The 19,216-nt window shown below is 37.3% G+C and overlaps 1 protein-coding gene across 2 annotated transcripts in view; it reads right to left on the bottom strand.

The window, feature by feature from the left end:
• The window catches only part of SLC25A31 (solute carrier family 25 member 31), a 32,868-nt gene extending 14,209 nt beyond the window's left edge, over window positions 1-18,659 (bottom strand). For both annotated transcript variants that reach the window (XM_045392854.2, XM_015450562.3), the window contains exons 1-2: window positions 18,268-18,659; window positions 4,602-4,729 (exon numbers count right to left, since the gene is read on the bottom strand). In XM_045392854.2, coding sequence (XP_045248789.1) covers window positions 4,602-4,729; window positions 18,268-18,499 — 360 coding nt within the window. In that variant the 5' untranslated portion in view covers window positions 18,500-18,659. The remainder of the gene's footprint in view (window positions 1-4,601; window positions 4,730-18,267) is intronic.
• Between the last annotated feature and the right edge of the window lie 557 nt (window positions 18,660-19,216).

The following is a 19,216-nucleotide window of genomic DNA, read 5'->3' as shown; positions in this document are numbered from 1 at the left end:
GGCCTCCACAGCCATGTGGAATTGCAAATCCAATTAAATCTCTTTTTCTTCCCAGTCTCAGGTATGTCTTTATCAGCAGCATGAAAACTGACTAATACACTAATCATCAGATAAATGCATATTAAAAGCACAATGAGATACCATCTCACACTAGTCAAAAAGGCTATTAAAAGGTCATAAAATAATAGATGTCAGTCATGTGCAAAAAAGGGAATGCTTATACATTGTTGGTGGGAATGTAAATTAGTTCAACCCCCATGGAAAACAGTATGGAGATCTCTCAAAGAACTAAAAATAGAACTACTATGCAATCCTATTACTGGCTATCTATCCAAAGGAAGAGAAATTGTTGTATCAAAAAGACAGCTGAACTTGTATGTTTATCTTAGCACGAATCACAATAACAAAGTCATAGAATCAACCTAAGTGCCCATCAACGGTTGACTGGATAAAGAAAATGTGGTACATATACACCATGGAATACCATGCAGCTTTAAAAAAAGAATGAAATAATGTCCTTGGCAGCAACATGGATGCAGCTGGAGGACATTATCCTAAGTGAATTAATGCAGAAACAAAAAATCAAATAATGCATGTTCTCACTTGTAAGTGGGAGCTAAACAGGGGGTACATATGGACATAAAGGTAGAAACAATAGACACTGGCAACTCTAAAAGTAGGGAGGAAAGGGGGGAAGGGTTAAAAAGCTACCTGTTGGGTAGTATGTTGACTATTTGGTTGATGGGTTCAACAGATGCCCAAACCCCAGCATTACACAATATGCCCATGTAACAAAGGTGCATGTATCCCCCGAATCTATTATTTAAAAATTTTCTTCCTTTCTATTGCTGAGTAATATCCCATGATGTGATTTACCATAGTTTAACCATTTGCCTACTGAAGGACATCTGAGTTGTTTCTAGATTTTGCCTATTGAAAGAAAAGCTGCTATTGAACATTGTGTACACTGGTTTTTGTATAAACATAAATTTTCATTTCTTCAGGATAAATTCCCACCCAAAAGTGTAAACATGCATCATATGGTGGGTGCATGTAGTTTCTAAGAAATCGCCATACTTTTTTCCAGAGTGGCAATGTCATTTCACATTCCACAAGCAATGTAAGAGTGATTTGGTTTCTCTGCACTGTGACCAATTTGGTGTTGTCATTATTGTAGGTATTTAGTGATATCTTACTGTGTTGTATCAATGACTTAAAAAATTTTTAGGTACAATGGCTAAAAGTATCAATGACTTAAAAATTTTTTTAGTTGACAATTGTATGTATTTATGGGGTACAATGTGGAATTTTGATATATATTTATATTGTTGAGTGCCAAGCTAATTAACATATATATCGCATACTTAAATTTTTGTGGTGAGAACATTTAAAACCTACTCTTTTAGCAATTTTGAAATATACATTATTATTAACTACAGTCTTATGGTGTACAACAGAGCCCTAAAACTTATTCCTCCTGTCTAAATGAAACTTTGTACCCTTTGAGCAACATCTCCCCATTCCTCATCTCCTGACCCTCCATCCACCCCAGAAACCACCAGTCTACTTTGCTTCTATGAGATCAACATTTTAAAATTCCATATATAAGTGGGATGTACAAAAGTCAGTAGCAGTATTTGTCTTTCTGCACCTGGCTTACTACACTTAGTTGGTTATTCCACGTCACAAATGACAGAATTTCTGTCTTCTATAATGCTGAATAATATTCCACTGAATACATACATTTTCTTTATCTATTCATCTGCTCGTGGACACTTAGGTTGCTTCCATATCCTAGCTATTGTGAATAATGCTGCAATAAACAAGACTGCAGATTGTGCAGATCTCTCTTCATCATGCTGATTTCAACTCCTTTGGAAATATAACCCAGTAGTGGGACTGCTGAATACTGTGGGAGTTCTATTTTTAGTTTTTTTTTTTGAGACGGGGTCTTGCTCTGTCACCAGGCTGGAGTGCAATGGCACGATCTCGGCTCACTGCAACCTCCACCGCCTGGGTTCAAGCGATTCTCCTGCCTCAGCCTCTCTAGTAGCTAGGATTACAGGAATGCACCGCCACACCAAGCAATTTACAGATTCAATGCTATTCCTATCAAATTACCAATGTCATTCTTCACAGAACTAGAAAAAACCGTTTAAAAATTCATATGTAACCAAAAAAGAGCCCGAATGGCCAAGGCAATCCTAAGCAAAAAGAATGAAGCTAGAGGTATCATTTTACCCAACTTCGAACTATAGAACTGGGCTAAAGTAACCAAAACAGCATGGTACTAAGGCCAATGGAACAGAATAGAGAGCCCAGAAATAAAACTGCATACCTACAGCCATTTAATCTTTGACAAAGCTGACAAAAACAAGTAATGAGGAAAGGACTCCTTATTCAATAAATAGTGGTGGGCTAGCCATATACGGAAGATTAAAGTTGGACTCCTTCCTTACACTATATATAAAAATCAACTCAAGATGGATTAAAGAGTTAAATGTAAAACCCAAAACTAAAAAAACCATGGAAGACAACCCAGGCAATATCATCCTTGACATAGGAATGGGCAAAGATTTCATGAAAAAGACACCAAAAGCAACTGCAACAAAAGCAAAAATTGACAAATAGGATCTAAACTTAAGAGCTCTGCAAAGTAAAAGAAACTATTAACAGAGTAAACAGACAACCTACAGAATGGGAGAAAATATTTGCAAACTGACAATGGTCTACTATCTAGCATCTACAGGAACTTAAAAAAAATTTGCAACAGAAAAACAACCCCACTAAAAAGTGGGCAAAGGACATGAACAGACACTTTTTTAAAAAAGACATACACATGGCCAACAACCATATGAAAAAGGCTCAGTATCACTGATCATCAGAAAAATGCAAATCAAAACCACAATGTGATACTGTCTCATAGTCAGAATGGCTACTATTAAAAAGTCAAAAAATAATAGATGGCGAGGTTGTGGAGAAAAGGGAACCCTTATATACTGTTGGTGGGAGTGTAAATTAGTTGGACCATTGTGGAAAGCAGTATAGCGATTCCTCAAAGAGCTAAAAACAGAAGTATCATTACTGGGTATATACCCAGAGTAACATAAATCATTCTACTATAAAGACACATGTATGCGAATGTTCATTGTAGCGCTACTCACAATAGCAAAAACCTGGAATCAACTTAAGTGCCCACAAATGGCAGATTGGATAAAGAAAATGTGGTACATATATAACATGCAATACTATGCAGCCATAAAAAAAAAATCGTATCTTTTGTGGGAACATAAACAGAGCTGGAGGCTATTATCCTTAGCAAACTAATGCAGGAACAGAAAACCAAATACTGCATGTTCTCACTTATAAGTGGGAGCTAAATGATGAGAACTTATGAATACAAAGAAGGAAAAAACAGATATTGGGATCTACTTTAGGGTGGGGGGTGGGAGGATGGAGAGATGCAAGAAAAATAACTATTGGGTGCTAGGCTTAATACTTGAGTGATGAAATTATCTGTACAAAAAACCCCTGTGACACGAGTTTACCTATAAAGCAAACCTTGACATGTACCCCCAAACCTAAAATAAAAGTAAAAAAACCTCATGTAGCTACATAAGATCCAAATCTTAAACCTTCCAATTCTAAGTCTAGGGAATTTTCTTGGTTACCTTTCTACCTGCGTCCCCTCACCCCGCCCCACCACCCTGGCCAAAGCGCAAAGCATTCAATGAACAACTTAATAAAACAGAACTGTGAAAAAAGGGAATACAGAGCATAAAAGGAAATTTAATGAAGCAGCAACAAAGAAATGTTCTACAAAGACTTGCTTTTAAAAAACCTTCTAAGATAGCTTAGTTGGCTGAGGCAGGAGTGGGAGGTGAGGAATGACAGTGAGAAAAAGACAAAAGATGAGGGGGAAGGGAGATTTTGTAAGAGTGAGGGGAAGATCTCGGGAGTAATGTAGATAGTATAGTGTATTGGATACAACCAAACAAATAGAAATCAGAATAAATGACATGTAGTTTATATGAGTAGGAAAGTTTGAAATTGAGATTTTGTAACCAAGGGAGTAATTACTTTGAAAACCAAAAATTATCCTTGCAATAAAAAGAATTCTCTAGTTTAAATTTATCATTTTCCAGTTTTGCTCAATTTGGACTTCCTATATGCTTTAATCTCACCTAAATATATCTTTATTCTCAAAGAAGAAATAATTTACTTCTTCAGGATATAAATTACCTCAGTAATAGGAACTACGTACTTGTTGATTTCTTTCTGTGCTTAAAATAAGCAGACAAAATGCTGTGTTTCCCCAGTGCAAAACAGTGATAAGATGAAATTACATTAAGTGTAATATTTATTCAAAAAATACTGTCTTGAGACAAAAGATCCCTTACGATTTTTGTAACAATACACACTTATTATTTTTTCCCACTACTTGAGCACCTTCCCCCCAAATAAAACATCACAGTTAAGACAAATCTAACCATTTTAAAGAAAATTGTAGAGATAGTGAAATATATTTACATTGGATAGGAAATTTATATTGGATGGAAAATTTCTATATTGCAAGGAAAAAGTAAAAAAAATATAATTACCTGTTTTTCTTTATTAACTCCAGACATGAACAGCTGCTTGTATTTGTCCTTAAATGCAAAGTTTAGAGCTTGTGTTGGAAAATACCGAATAACATTTGCCAAATTGCCACGCCAAAAACTGAAGAAACCTATAGAAGGAAACATACAAATACATAAACTTACATTGTATTATCATTGAACAATTGCCATAGTTTTAACAAATTTAGCAATATGAACTATCTAAAACATACTCTTTCTTATGAGAAAAAGTTTTCTAAAATGTGTGTCTCCATTGAAAAATAAAAAGGTAGTGTTAACTCTATTGCACCCCATTCCATTTTTAAAAAAATTTCAAATAAAGAGCTTTGAATACCTAAAAACTAATGGAAAGTGGTATCAGTTGAATATAGGGCTCTTTACTAGCAGAAAAACAGAGCTCAGTAGTATTTGTCAAAGGCTAGTAACCCTTAGGCTCACTCCCAATTCCTGATGTACAACACCTATGGTGGTAAGGCTGTTACACAAATGAGTATGACAGAATAAATCCACTTACTGATTTGTACATATACTTATGAGAATGAGAACAGGATAAAATAATCTAAAGTGCCCTTATCTTTATGATCTGGAACCATTTTTGAATGGGTGTTAAAACTTATCCAGAAAAGGGATCCATTTCAATTCTAGGCAGTTTCTAGACAACTGAGGAAGAGATTGGAAGAAATCTTTGAGGCCTACAATCTCCCTACCTGAATTCTCCAGGGACTGACCAACCTTGGGGAATATAATTCATTGTGTACCCCTTAAAATTCAGGACTATCCTTATGATATAGAGCTGCCCTAGAGCATGGCAGGCTAGCTCTTCAATAGCCTTGGTTGTTTTCACTAGATTACAAATCGTAAAATGCTTTGGCCTTGCTGTTCTGAACAGGATACCTCTAGCACCAGTTTGGAGAATACCCAGAATCAGTCTTTTAAAAATAAAGATTCAAAAGAAAATAATCTCAGTTAACTGGGGTAGTGCTCAGAATTGAACAAAGTTAGATTAGGTAAGTACATAGAGGGAAAGATACTTATTTGTTAAATAAGTAACATTAACCCTGTGGGAAAAAGTAAAGAATCTTGGTGAACCCAAGGCTGAATATAAAGTGACTGCACAAAAACAATTCAGAAGCATATTTAATGGCAAAGAAATAATCTGACTCCAACAGCTGACTCCATCTTTACTCGGGTATTCAACATGTGATGGTAACAACTACTACTTACTGAGCATTCACTATACGAACCAGTCACTGGCAAAGAATTTACATGTATATCATTTAATCAAATTATGCTTATTATGTAGGTTCTCTAACAGCACCCATTTTAAGTATATACAAAGTGAAACTTTAAAAAGTTTAAAAACTAGGCTAGGTACAGTGGCTCACGCCTGTAATTCCAGCACTTTGGGAGGTCAAAATGGGACGACTGCTTCAGTTCAAGAATTCAAGACCAGCCTGGGCAACACTGTAAGACCGCATCTCTACAAAAAATTAAAAAAATAAATTAGCCATGTGCAGTGGCACATGCCTGTAGTTCCAACTACTTAGGAGGCTGAAGTAGGAGGATTTCTTGAGCTGAGGATGTAGAGGCCGCAGTGAGCTATGATCACACAACCACATTCCAGCATGGGTGACAGAATGAGAACCTGTCTTTAAAACAAAAAAAAAAAAAAAAAAAAAAAAAGAAAAGAAAAAAGAAAAACTGTCTGAGGATTACTAGCCAACCAAGATTTAAAATCAGGCTTTCTGTCTGACTCCAAAACTCTACTCTAGGCCTGGATTTCTGGAGAAACAAATCACAGAAAAGTTCTAAAATTATTATAATAGATGCTTTATTAAAAAAGAAACTGCTCTAACAATTTTTGAACAGGAAGATAATTAAAAAGTTCACAAATACGTGGAAATTAAACAACATGCTCTTAACAACCAATGGGTCAAAGAAGAAATGAATAGGAAAATTAAATCTTGGGATAAAACTGAAACACAACATACCAACACTTATAGATGCATCAAAAGCAGTTAAGAGAGAAGTTTATAGCAATAAATGCATGTGTTATAAAGAAGAAAGATCTCAAATAACCTAATATTATACCACAAGGAGCTAGAAAAAGAACAAACTAAGTCCAAAGTTAGAAGAAGGAGGGAAATAATAAAAATTAGTGTTACCGAAATGCCAAGGGTTTAGTCTAGGTCCTGCTGCTCATTGCACAGAAAGTCAATCATAGAGACGATGCGTATTACCAGGGAAGAAGGCTTTTTTGGGTGCTGTGTCTGAGGAGAACAGATCAATCTCAAATCCATCTCTTTCACACACTAAAATTAGGAGTTTATATAGCAGAAAATAAATGCAACTATGTGTGGGAAAGCAAGAATTAGGGAGGAATAAGAAGAATGACTTGGTCAACAAGTAATCAATCAGGCAATCATGACAGGTGAGGGGTCAGTGTCTCAATGTACAGATGTGGTGATCTGGTAAGTTTCTGTTCCTTGATACTATCTGGGAGGCCCAAAGGTTGTTTTCCTGAGAAAGGAACTCAGATATGACAAATACGAGTTTCTCAAGTTTTAAGACTGAGAAGGTCAATTTCTTGGTTTATTAATGATAAACACTAAACATCAGTTCCATGGGCCAATTGAGCTGGTTTCAATGGCAGAAATAAATGAAATAGAGACTATAAAAAGTAATAGAGAAATATCAATCAAATTAAGAGTTTATTTTTTTCAGATCCAGTGCTGGTTGGTATTTTAATAGAAGAAGATAAACAAAATTGACAAACCTCTAGCTAGACTTAAGAAAAAAAGAGAGGAGATTCATGTAAGTAAAATTATAAGTGAAAGAAGATACCTTACCACTAATACTACAGTAATACAAAGGGTCATAAGAGATTACTATGAACAATTATATACCAAGAAATTAAATAATATAGATGAAACTGATAAATTTATAGAAACATAATCTACCAAGTCTGAATCATGAATAAATATTTGAACAAACAATGACTGAATCAGTAATCACAAACTTAACAATAAAGAAAAGCCCAGGATCTGATGATTTCACAGCTGAATTCTGCTAAATTCCTTTTACAAGGCCAACATTACCCTGGTACCAAAGCCAACCAAAATACTACAAGAAAAGAAAATTGCAGGCCAATATTCCAATGAACAAACATGCAGAAATCCTCAACAAAATACTACCAAATTGAATTCAATATAGTGATAAAAGGCTCATTCACCACAACCAAGTGGGATTTATCCTTGGGATGCAAGGATGGCTCAACATGCACAAATTGGTAAATGTGATATACTACATTAACAGAATGAAGGACAAAAACCATATGAGCATCTCAAAAAATGCTGAAGAAGCATTTGACAGAATTTATCTTTACCTAATAAAAACTTTCAACAACTTAGGTATAGAAGCAACGTACTGTAACACAGTAAATGTCATATATGACAAGCTCACAGATAACATCATACTCTGTGGAGAAAAGCTGAAAACTTTCTTCTGAGATCAGGAATAAGACAAAGGGATCTACTTTTGCACTTTGATTCAATATAGTACCTTAAGTTCTAGCCAGAGTAATTAGAAAAAAAAAAAAAAAAAAGAAAAGTATCCAAATTGAAAAGAAGTTAAACTGTCTCTGTTTGCAGATGACATGATCTTACATACAGAAAACTCTAAATATGCCAACAAACTATTAGACTAATAATTCAATGAAGTTTCAGGGTATAAAATCAACACAGAAAAATCAATCACGTTTCTACATACTAACAATGAACTACCTGAAAAAGTAATAAAACAGTATCATTCACAATAGCATAAACAAAACATTAGGAATAAATTTAACCAAAGAGGTGATAGATCTGTACGCCAAAAAGTTTTAAAAAATTGATGAAAGAAACCAAAGAGATCTCCAGGCATTTGGAGCACCCACTCACCTAGATGAGCAGCCTGAGCCACCCTACCCTTTCTGTGCAGAGATTGTGGTGCTGTGGGACCCTCTCTGCTCCATACACAGTCAGATCTCCAGGCATTCAAAGAACCTGCTCACCTGCATTGGCAGCCTGAGTCACCCCACCCTTCCTTTGCAGAGATCTGTGTGGAGGGGGCTTTCTCAGCTTCACACTCAGGCAGGCAGAGCACCTACTTGCCATGATCAGCAGTCTGAGCTGCCCCATCTTTCCTGAGCAGACATTGTGGTGAAGTGGGGCTGTCTCTGCTCCACAACCAGGCAGATTTCCAGGCATTCTGACCATCTGCTCACCTGAATCATCAGCCTGGCCCATCCTTTCTCCCAGTAAATAAGGGTTAAGTATATATGTAGCTGTGTTTGCCTCAGTTGACTTAGCTGTACATGCCATCTACTGGCCTGTAGGTGGGATCCCATAGCCCATAGAAGAAGAAAAAATCCTACCTGCATTAAAATGACTACAAAAATTGGAAGCACTAGTGTCCCCAGATGAGAAGGAACAGGGCAAGAAATCGGGCACCACAAAAAATGTGAATGTAACACCACCAAAGGATCACACTAGCTGTCAAGCAATGGTTCCTAGCCAAAATGGAAACTCAGAAATGACTAAGAATTCAAAGCATGAATTGCAAGGAAGCTCAACAAGATCCAAAAGATGGTTGAAAATAGACACAAACTTCTAAAGTAATCTGGGAAATGAAAGAAGAGATAAACATCTTCAAAAGAAATCAATCAGATCTTATGGAATTGAAAAGCTTACTTAAGAAATTTCAAAATACAATTAAAAAATTATCAATTGACTGGACCAAGCAGAAGAAAGAAATGCAGAGCTTGAAGACTGGTCTTTTTAACTAACCCAGTTAGACAAAAATACAGAAAAAAAGAATTTTAATAAATGAACAAAGTCTTTGAGAAATATAAGATTATGTAAAGCAGCCAAACCTACAAGATACTGGCATTCCTGAGAGAGAAAAAGAAAAAGCAAACAATCCAAAAAACATATTTGATGAAATACTTCAAGAAAATTTCCCTAATCTTTGTCCAGATATGAGAAATCCAGAGAACACCTGTGAGATACTGGACAAAATGAACATCACCAAGGCATATAGTCACCAGAATGTCCAAGGTCAACACTAAAGAAAAAATCTTAAGGAGAGCTAAAGGAAAAGGTCAGATCATGTACAAAGAGAAACCCATCAAGCTAACAGTAGCCTTCTTAGCAGAAACATTATAAGCCAGGAGAGATTGGGGTCCTATTTTCAGCATTCTTAAAGAAAAATTCAAACCAAGAATATCATATCACACCAAACTAAATTTTATACATGAAGAATAGATAAAATCTTATCCAGGCAAGCAAGTGCTAAGAGAATTTGGTTACCACCAGACCAGGTGACAAGAGATCCTTAAGGGAGCTCTACATATGGAAAGGAAAGAAAAATATCCACTACCACAAAAACACTATTAAGAACATAGCCAAGAGACCCTAGAAAGCAACCACACAATATAAAATACAAAGAAACCAGCTAACAAATTCACAATATGATCAAAACCTCACATATCAAATATTAACCTTCAATGTAAACATCTAACCAGCCCATTTAAAAGGTACAGAGGGACAAGTTGGATAAAAAACAAGATGCATCTGTCTGCTGTCTTCAAGAGACCAATCTCACATGTAACGACACCCACAGGCTCAAAGTAAAGGGTTGGAAAAGGATCATGCAAATAAAAAACAAAAAAGAGCAGGGATCATTATTCTTATATGAGATATAACAGAGTTTAAACCAGCAAAAATAAAAAGGACAAAGATGTGCATTACATAATGAAAAAGGTTCAATTCAACAAGAAGATTTAACTATCCTAAATATATACATACCCAACATTTGAACCACTCAGATTTATAAAACAAGTACTTCTACACTTACAAAAAGACTTAGCCAGTCACACAATAAGAGCGGGGGACTTTAACACCCCACCAACAGCATCAGACCATCAAGGCAGAAAATGAACAAACAAATAAAATTCCACACTTGACCATTCGAACCTAACAGACATCTACAGAATACTCCACCCATCAACCAGAGAATTACATTCTTCTCTTCTACACATGGAACATACTCCAAGATTGACCACATGCTAAGCCATAAAGCAAGTCTCTATAAATACACAAAACTGAAATTATACCAACCATACTCTCAGACCACAACAGAATAAAAATAGAAGTCAATATCAAGAAGATATCTCAAAACCACAAATTATATGAAAATTAAACAATTTCAGCCAGGCATGGTGGCTCACACCTATAATCGTAGCACTTTGGGAGGCTGAGCTAGGTAGATTGCCTGAGCTTAATTTGAGACCAGCCTGGGCAACACGCTGAAATCTATCTCTACTAAAATACAAAAAATTAGCTGGGTATGGGGGTGCACGTCTGTAGTCTCAGCTACTCAGGAGGCTGAGGAATGAGAAATGCTTAAATCCGGGGTGGGAATCGCTTGACCCTGGGAGGCCAAGGCTGCACTGAGCTGTGATTGTGCCACCACACTTCAGCCTGGGGGACAGAGTGAGACCCTGTCCTAAAAAAAAAAAATTGAAATCAGCTGTTTAAAGGAAAAAACTAATAATCTGGCTCTTTTGAAGCCTATTTTACACATCACTTTTTAACTATTAATGGCCACTTTGGAAATGGCCAATTCAGCTGACTGGTATGAGATATTATGGGTTTCAGACTAGGAGTTATTAGTTATAATTCTGTAATTATGATTATATTGCTGAGTATATAAAAATGAGTATCATATATAATAGTAGTACAAGCCAGGCATGGTGGCTCATGCCTATAACCCCAATGACTTGGAAGGCTGAAGAGGAAGAACTGCTTGAGGCCAGAAGTTTGAGACCAGCCTGAGTAACACAGTGAGACCCTGTCTCTAAAAAAAACAAACGCCAAACAAACTTAGCTGCCATGGTGGCATGGCCTGTGTTCCCTGCTACTGAGGAGGCTGAGGTGGGAGTTCTTGAACACCAAAACTCCAGGCTGCAGTTGAGTCACGATTGTGCCCTGCAGTCCGGCCTGGGCGATGGAGCAGGACCCTATCTAAAAAAAAGAAGTAGTAGAAAGGTTTGTAACTTTGACTAGTGTACTGAACATAAACAGAAGGTTTTAATGATAAAGACATCTGGAAACTAACATGAGACCAGATTTATGACTAAAGAGGTTTGCTAGAGTTGGCTGAAGAATGTGTTCCTTCGAGAAAAATTGTATTTGCACGAATGAAACCATTTATATCAAAAGAAATGTCAATATCTCAATGAAAATTTACAAACAAATCCCTAGAAGTGTAATAGGAAAACTGTTAAAGTAGTACAGCGGCGATTCTTAATGGGTTAGGCCAGAAAAAATACAAAATCTCACATACATAAAATAGTTTTACATAGATGTCACAGAATTCTTGAATTCCCTGAAGCTCCAGGTGTCAGGTTAAGAACTCATGTTTTAACCTCTTTTGCCATAGATCACACTAAAACATCTTATTCTTATTTCCTTCTTTGCCCCTGCTGTACCTTGCTGTTAGAAACTCCAATGTCCCTGCTAAGAGTACGACGCAGGAGGAGCCCCTAAGTAAAATTCTGAATGCATTTCTAACTATATTTGGGAGTCAGGTTTCAGCGTTTTAATTCAACTCTACTTAGATATGCTATGCACTACATAGGTTCCAGTTCCCTTGGATAGATTACAAAATCTACTCTATGTGTAATGCAAGTTTATCCCAAATTATTTCATTTACAAATGAACATCTGGAATACATGTTTACAAATTCAGAAACACACACATACACATTAGTTACAATTACTTGAGCACTAACTATGGTATAGACACACGTTGAATATTTTACATGCATTATCTTCTTTAATTCTCACAACTACCATATCACCATATCAGATAGGTATAGTTATTATACCAGTATACCGCTGAGGAAACTGGGGCTGAGAAAGGTTAAATAAAAACTGTTCAAAGTTACAAGGTATGGGAAAGGCTGAGACTTGGTTCTAGGTCCATTTAACTCCAGGTCTAGTGTTACTGCACTTCTAATGCCGCTATATAAAAATCCATTTTGGATAAAACAGTACTTTTTGGTTAGAATAAAACAAGGTTAAAGCAGAAGTGATACAATGGCAGGAATGTTTTGACTCTCTAGTCATACAGAATAAATGGATGGTTTCCTAATATAGATCACAAAATTGGTACAGAAAAATATAGTGATGTTGACCTCTTTCTCTGTTAAAAGTAAAAATAAATAAATAAAAGTTTAAAAGTTTCTGACCTAATTCCTAAGAAAAAAATTTCTTCAATATTTAAAAAGGATGAGAAAAACCTGCTCTGAACCTAATTTTGAACAAATAAATAAGAATTGAAATAAAAGGGACAGGAAAAAGTTACTGGGCCATTTATTGGCTGGCCTTGCCAAGAACAAGAATGTTAGGCATATTTGGATACATAGTCTAAACCGACTTTTTTTTTTTTGCAGAGAAGGTTCAACATCTTTTGATGATATGCCTATCAGTTAAAAAAAAGTCTGCATGACTTCCAAATAGTATACATTAATAAATTATATACCTTTGCAACTATACTACCATATTATGTACATCTGTAAAACATACCCAAAATATAAATTAAAGAATGAGATAAAGATTTTTCATTTAAAAACTTTTATTTGGTACCTCCTCCACAGCAGACATTTTGTGCCTGCTGAAGATAGCACTAGGAACAATGTTCCTGATCTTACGGAGCTTACATCTTAAGAGGGAGGGACCAGGAAGATAGGTAGCAAATAACTATGTCTGTTAGCAATAAAAAACTGTAAAGAAAAAAACAATATATGAAGATTGGAAATAATAAAAGGCTATTTCGACAGTGTTGTTAGGGAAACTTGAATGTTAGATGATACTAGAGCAAAGTTAAATATTTATTTAAAAGATGAAAAACAATATTTTCAAATATCTTGCTAATTATGATGTTTTCACACCATCATTTGCTATTATCTCAAGGCACTGCTAGGGTGAGGTTCATTTTTAAGAACAGTATATAGGAATCTATATTTCAAAGAGTCTTCTTGTCTCAGGTCCAAATAGACTGTCATTGTTTCTACACTGAATATAATCTGAATGATGAAATAATATGCCATTTCTTGGAGTAAATGGCATCAGTGCCATTGCTTGGAGTAAATGGCATCAGCTATGTCTTTTTCTTGTGGTTCATCATTTGATACTGGTGTTATCCTTGATTTGGTTTTCATGGCAGAATCTTTTTCAAAGTTTTGTCCATGTTTTGAGGATTTAGTTAAAACCTGATAACAGAATCTATAAATTCACTTAATTGGGCAAACATAACCAATAATATATTCTTGAGGAAGGGTGCTTGTCATTCCCTCTACCCTGTATAACTCCCACGCGTTTTTTCAGGATCCCTTAATGTCCTGTGATATGTAACTGACATTGGGCCCAAGCACAGGTGACAATGCCAATTTATATATTAAATATCAGTAAAATTTATTTTGTATTTTACTTAAAGTACATATAAGTAAAATACCTAATATTTTCTTCCCATACTCCAAAATAGCATCTTCAAGATGGACCATAGGATATTAAAAAAACTCACTGTTCTAAGTCTTCAGAAAAATGGGTTTGGGAAACGCTTAGATGAAAGCTGATAAACTCATGACATGAGCTCCTAAAAGAGAAGAGTTCTGATAGGCTTGTAACAATGAGACTGTATGGATCTTTTTTTTTTTTTTTTTTTTTTTTTTGAGACAGTCTTGCTCTGTCACCCAGGCTGGAGTGCAGTGGCACAGTCTTGGCTCACTGAAGCCTGTGCCTCCCAGGTTCAAGTGATTCTTGTGCTTCAGCTTCCCAGGTAACTGGGACTACAGGTATGCGCCACCATGCCCAGCTAATTTTTGTATTTTTAGTAGAGATGGGGTTTCACCATCTCGGCCAGGCTGATCTTGAACTCCTGGCCTCAAGTGATCTGCCCACCTCTGCCTCCCAAAGTGCTGGGATTACAGGCATGAGCCACCACACCCAGAAGATCAGTTCTTTAAAAGGCTACACTTACAATATACTAATAAGACAGTTTCTTTGATTAAACATATATTTACATATGCATATTTTGCTCAGTGAAAAACCAAAATGTTAACTATGGTGACTTTAGCAGTAATGTTATTTTTTTTTTGCTTCTTTGTATTTGCTAATTTTCTACAATAATTATGCATTATTTGCATAATAAAGGTTTAAACAGCATTAAATAGAAGTACACATACAAAGCTGGAAGGTGATAGAACCAATTAAAGAATATAATAAATCTTTAAGAATAACATAAGGATAAATCCAGAAGTTTTCATAAGCCAAGAAAAGCCTATAAAAGTGTCAAAACACACTCAAAGCAATATTTAAAGCTATACTCAAGGCAAGAATACAGAGATCTATCCTTGTAATGGAAAGAAAGCAGAGATAAGGTAAGAAACTAGAGAGCATCTATATGTGAATTCTGAGTTCATGTCTCTTCCTCCAGCTCATTTTACATTGCCTAAAGAAAGGACAAGTTGTGAATAAAATTAGAGAAAACATAAAAACAATCTTCAGAACACTTGAGATGGGCATGTGCCTTGACTTTCAAAGAAGAAAGAGAAGGCAAATTGCAAGAAATTTATGTTTTAAAATAAGTAAGTTGGTAGGTCATGACCATACCAAAATATGTCAAGCTTGCTTCTACTTTTAAAGAATCATTTGTAATTAACTGCATATTGACATTTTGAAATATGTCAAATAAGTACGTGTACAAGTACACATACAATCATCATAGATTCAATAGCTACAAATACAGATGACACAGGTTGAGCATCACTAATCCAAAAATCCAAAATTCTCCAAAATCTGAAACTTTTTGAGCACTGACATGATGGGCACAGGAAATGCTTATTAGAGCATTTTGGATTTTAAATTAGGGATGCTCATCTGGTAAATATAATGCGAATATTCTAAAATCTGAAAAAATAAAAAAATCCAAAACTTTTGGTCCCACGCTTTTCGGATACTCAACCTGTATAAATGACCAAATACTATAAGCAGAGTTGCTGACATGAGTTTTTGCAACCATGAACAACTCTTAGTAAACTTCTGAAGAGAAGAAAGTACAATCTTTCCTCTACTTCCTTATATGGTAGCTGCATTACTGGAATCAGTGTATACTAAAACCATGCCCCAGACAATGTGTGTTTATAAGTAAATCAGAGTTAAGTTATTTCTAGGCTTAGAGAATCATAAACATGTTTCACTGCTACACGAATATGCAAGGGGAGATCTAAAAGTCATTCAGGTTGCAGGATAAATCTTCACTGTGTATGACTGGCTGGGATATAGCAGCAGGATGTTTAACATCCCTGGCCCCTTGCCTTTCATATCATTGTAATGTACGATTATAACCCTCTATCTTTGTGCTAAATAAAAAAAATTGCCCCACAAGTTTCCAAAACTGCCTCTAGATGGCAATAGTATCCTTGTTGTAAATTACTGATCTCTTAGCATAGGATACACCATGGTACCTTCATAAAGCTTTATATATAACAGAAAACATCTTCAAGTTCTACTTAATGATGCTCTCATCTTGGAAGGTAAAGAAAGCAGGGACCAGGATAAATTTGAGAATGACATGAACTTACAAGAGCCATACTGAATATGTTTAGGTTTAAATATTGTGAAAAACATTTAAAATATAAAATAAATTAGCACTAGTCAGCCCTAACTGATCAGAATACTTCATTTTACCTGACAAAATATTTAAAGCAGAAAAGCCAATAACAGGCCCCTACTTCTCTTCAGAAGTCTTAGAATATAAATGAAGAAGAGACAGGTTCCTTGCTTTTCCTGAAAAAATCTCAGGCAAAATGAGAAGCTTGCTTTAATTAAATGAAAGAGTGAAGAGAGGCAAACTATGAAAGATCCGAGCTTAGCTCCCAGACGATGCATTAAGTTTCTACCCCTTACCCCATATACTCCACGCCACAGGTCTGGAAGAGTTGTAACCACATCCCTAGCATTCCCAGGGACAAGGCGCTTTTTTGAATGGGACATTATCTGGCCCTAGAACAGGACTAAAAGAAAGGTCTGCGCTGGAGTTGAAGCCACTTCATTTCTTGTTGAGGATACACAATAAATAGGTCTATTTCTTTTTAAAAGATCATACAGATTTTTCTATTAAACCCAACTATATGGGTGGATTATAAAAAATATCTGATAAACTTATCCCTTTAGCTAACTTGGGAGCCATTTTGCAGCGATGGCTCACAAGCACTTTTGTTATTTATTCCTTTAAATCATTACAATATTAATAGAAAAAATTCATGATGAACAAAAATGAAATTTTAAATAAGGACAGCACTTGATGCAAAAAGAAAAGCTGGTAATATTGATCCCATCTTTGTTTTAAACTTGTATATATTGTGTTGGTTACGAATTTTTTTTGCATGACTTGATTTTTTAAAAGATTGTATTAAAATAGTTCAAAGGTTTTTTTTTTTTTCCTGTTTTTAGGAGTGGAGGTTTAACAGACAAAATAAAGAGAAAAGAGAACAGCTCTCTCTCTAGTGAAAGAAAGGGGCTTCGGAAAGGGAAGGACCCTAAAGTTTTGTTTTTTTGAGACAGGGTCTCACTCCGTCATCCAGTCTGGAGTGAGGTGGCGCCATCTGGGCTCCCTGAAACCCCCGCATCGTGTCCCCCAAGTAGTTGGGACTACAGGCGTGCGCCACCATGCCCGGCTAATTTTTGTATATTTAGTAGAGATGGGGTTTCAACATGTTAGCCAGGCTCGTCTAGAACTCTTGAGCTTTCCAAAGTGCTAGGATTATAGGCGCGAGCCACCGCACCTGGCCTTAAAATACTTTTTATCTTGATGACTGAGAGGGTGTGTGTGTGTGTGTGTGTGTTTGTGTGTGTGTGTTTTAGCGTGTGTGTGTGTGTGTTTTAGCGTGTGTGTGTTTGTGTGTTTTAGCGTGTGTGTGTGCGTGTGTGTGTGTGTTTTAGCGTCCCCTTGAATTTTGGGCAGAACGAAGTGCCTCCTTGGTCTTCAGTAGTTCAAGAATAAGCAGAACCTCTTTTCACTAACAGGTTTCAGAGTACTGGGAGGCCCCAGTGCTTCCATATTCGTACTTCTCTTAGACGTACTATTTCAACAAATACACATACAGTTTTTGAGACAAGGTCTCGCTCTGTTGCCAACGCTGGAGCATAGTGGGGTGATTATACCAACAAATATTTAAGCAACTTACAACACTAGTTATAGCAGAGTGCCTAAGGGCATCTCCCTCAATCCTGGGAGGTCAACCACTTTCCTTTTGGACCTGGTACAGGTGCACCAAGGTGAAAATCGCGCTGCAGCAGATTAGATAAAGATAAGACAGTGGTTTCCCCTGTACCAGGACTTGGTCAGGACCAAGGCAGCCCTGAAAAAACAGAGCCTGTTAGGTTCAGAAACTAAATTCTGGAAGGGTAAGAAGCAAATTCATTACCGACAGCTGTAACCATGGTTGTGGGGCCCACAATCGTGCCCCTCCCAGCCACCCCTCTTCTCTGGGAAGCTGATGGGGGCGCCGGGAGAGGCTGACGGGGCGGCCTGCCTTTACGCACCCTGCTCGCGAGGAATCCGCACCAGGCAGTCCACCATGCCTTTATACCGCGCCTCCGGGCTGATCTGCTTCGACGACGCCTGCACTTGCAGCAGCAGCTTCACCCGCTCGATGGGCGCCACCGCTGTCTTGGACACAGCTGCCGCGACTCCACCGGCCAGAAGGTCCTTCCCGAAAGACGAGGCGTCAAACAGCCGCTTTTCTGCCTTCTTCTTTGGAGGCTCACGATGCATGATGGAGAAGGATATAAAAACCGGCAGCAGTGGCTAAAAATGAGTGTGGGAGCGACGATGAAGGGAAGCTGAAAACCGCTGTAGCATCGTCCTGGCGAGAAAGTGGCTCTTGGGACGCTGGGAGAGCTGCGCGCCGGCGTGGGGCGTTCGGAAAAGCTGCGCAGGCGCTCCAACGGCCTCCAGCCACTAGGCTCCTGACACGTGGCACCTGACACGTGACTCCTGACACGTGGCTTCTGGATGCGCGGTGACGCCTGCGCACTTCTACTAGCGGAACCTGGGCTTTCTGATGAGGGAGGGGTCTGGAGGCCGTGAGCACCGAGCAGGAAAAGTGAGTGGAGGGACCCAGGAGAGCCAGTTCTGTATGAAGAAATTTAGTAGCTGAGACTAGGCCAGAGCAGTCAACCAGCGGTGTGAGATTAACAGAATTTAGTTTTTTATTTTTATTTTTTATTTGTTTATTTTTTTTGGAGACATAGTCACCCAGGCTGGAGTGCAGTGGCGCCATCTCGGCTCACTGCAACCTCCTCCTGCCGGGTTCTTGCCATTCTCCTGGCTCAGCCTCCAGAGTAGGTGGGACTACAGGCACCCGCCACCACACCAGGCTAATTATTTTGTATTTTTAGTAGAGACGGGGTTTCACCTTGTTAGCCAGGCTGGTCTCAATCTCCTGACCTTGTGAGCCACCCGCCTCCGCCTCCCAAAGTGCTGGGATTA

This window comes from Macaca fascicularis, chromosome 5 (assembly GCF_037993035.2).
Source record: "Macaca fascicularis isolate 582-1 chromosome 5, T2T-MFA8v1.1".
Lineage (NCBI taxonomy): Eukaryota > Metazoa > Chordata > Mammalia > Primates > Cercopithecidae > Macaca > Macaca fascicularis.
The sequence above is the reverse complement of the archived record's forward strand: the minus strand, read 5'-3'. Positions and strand labels throughout refer to the sequence as shown.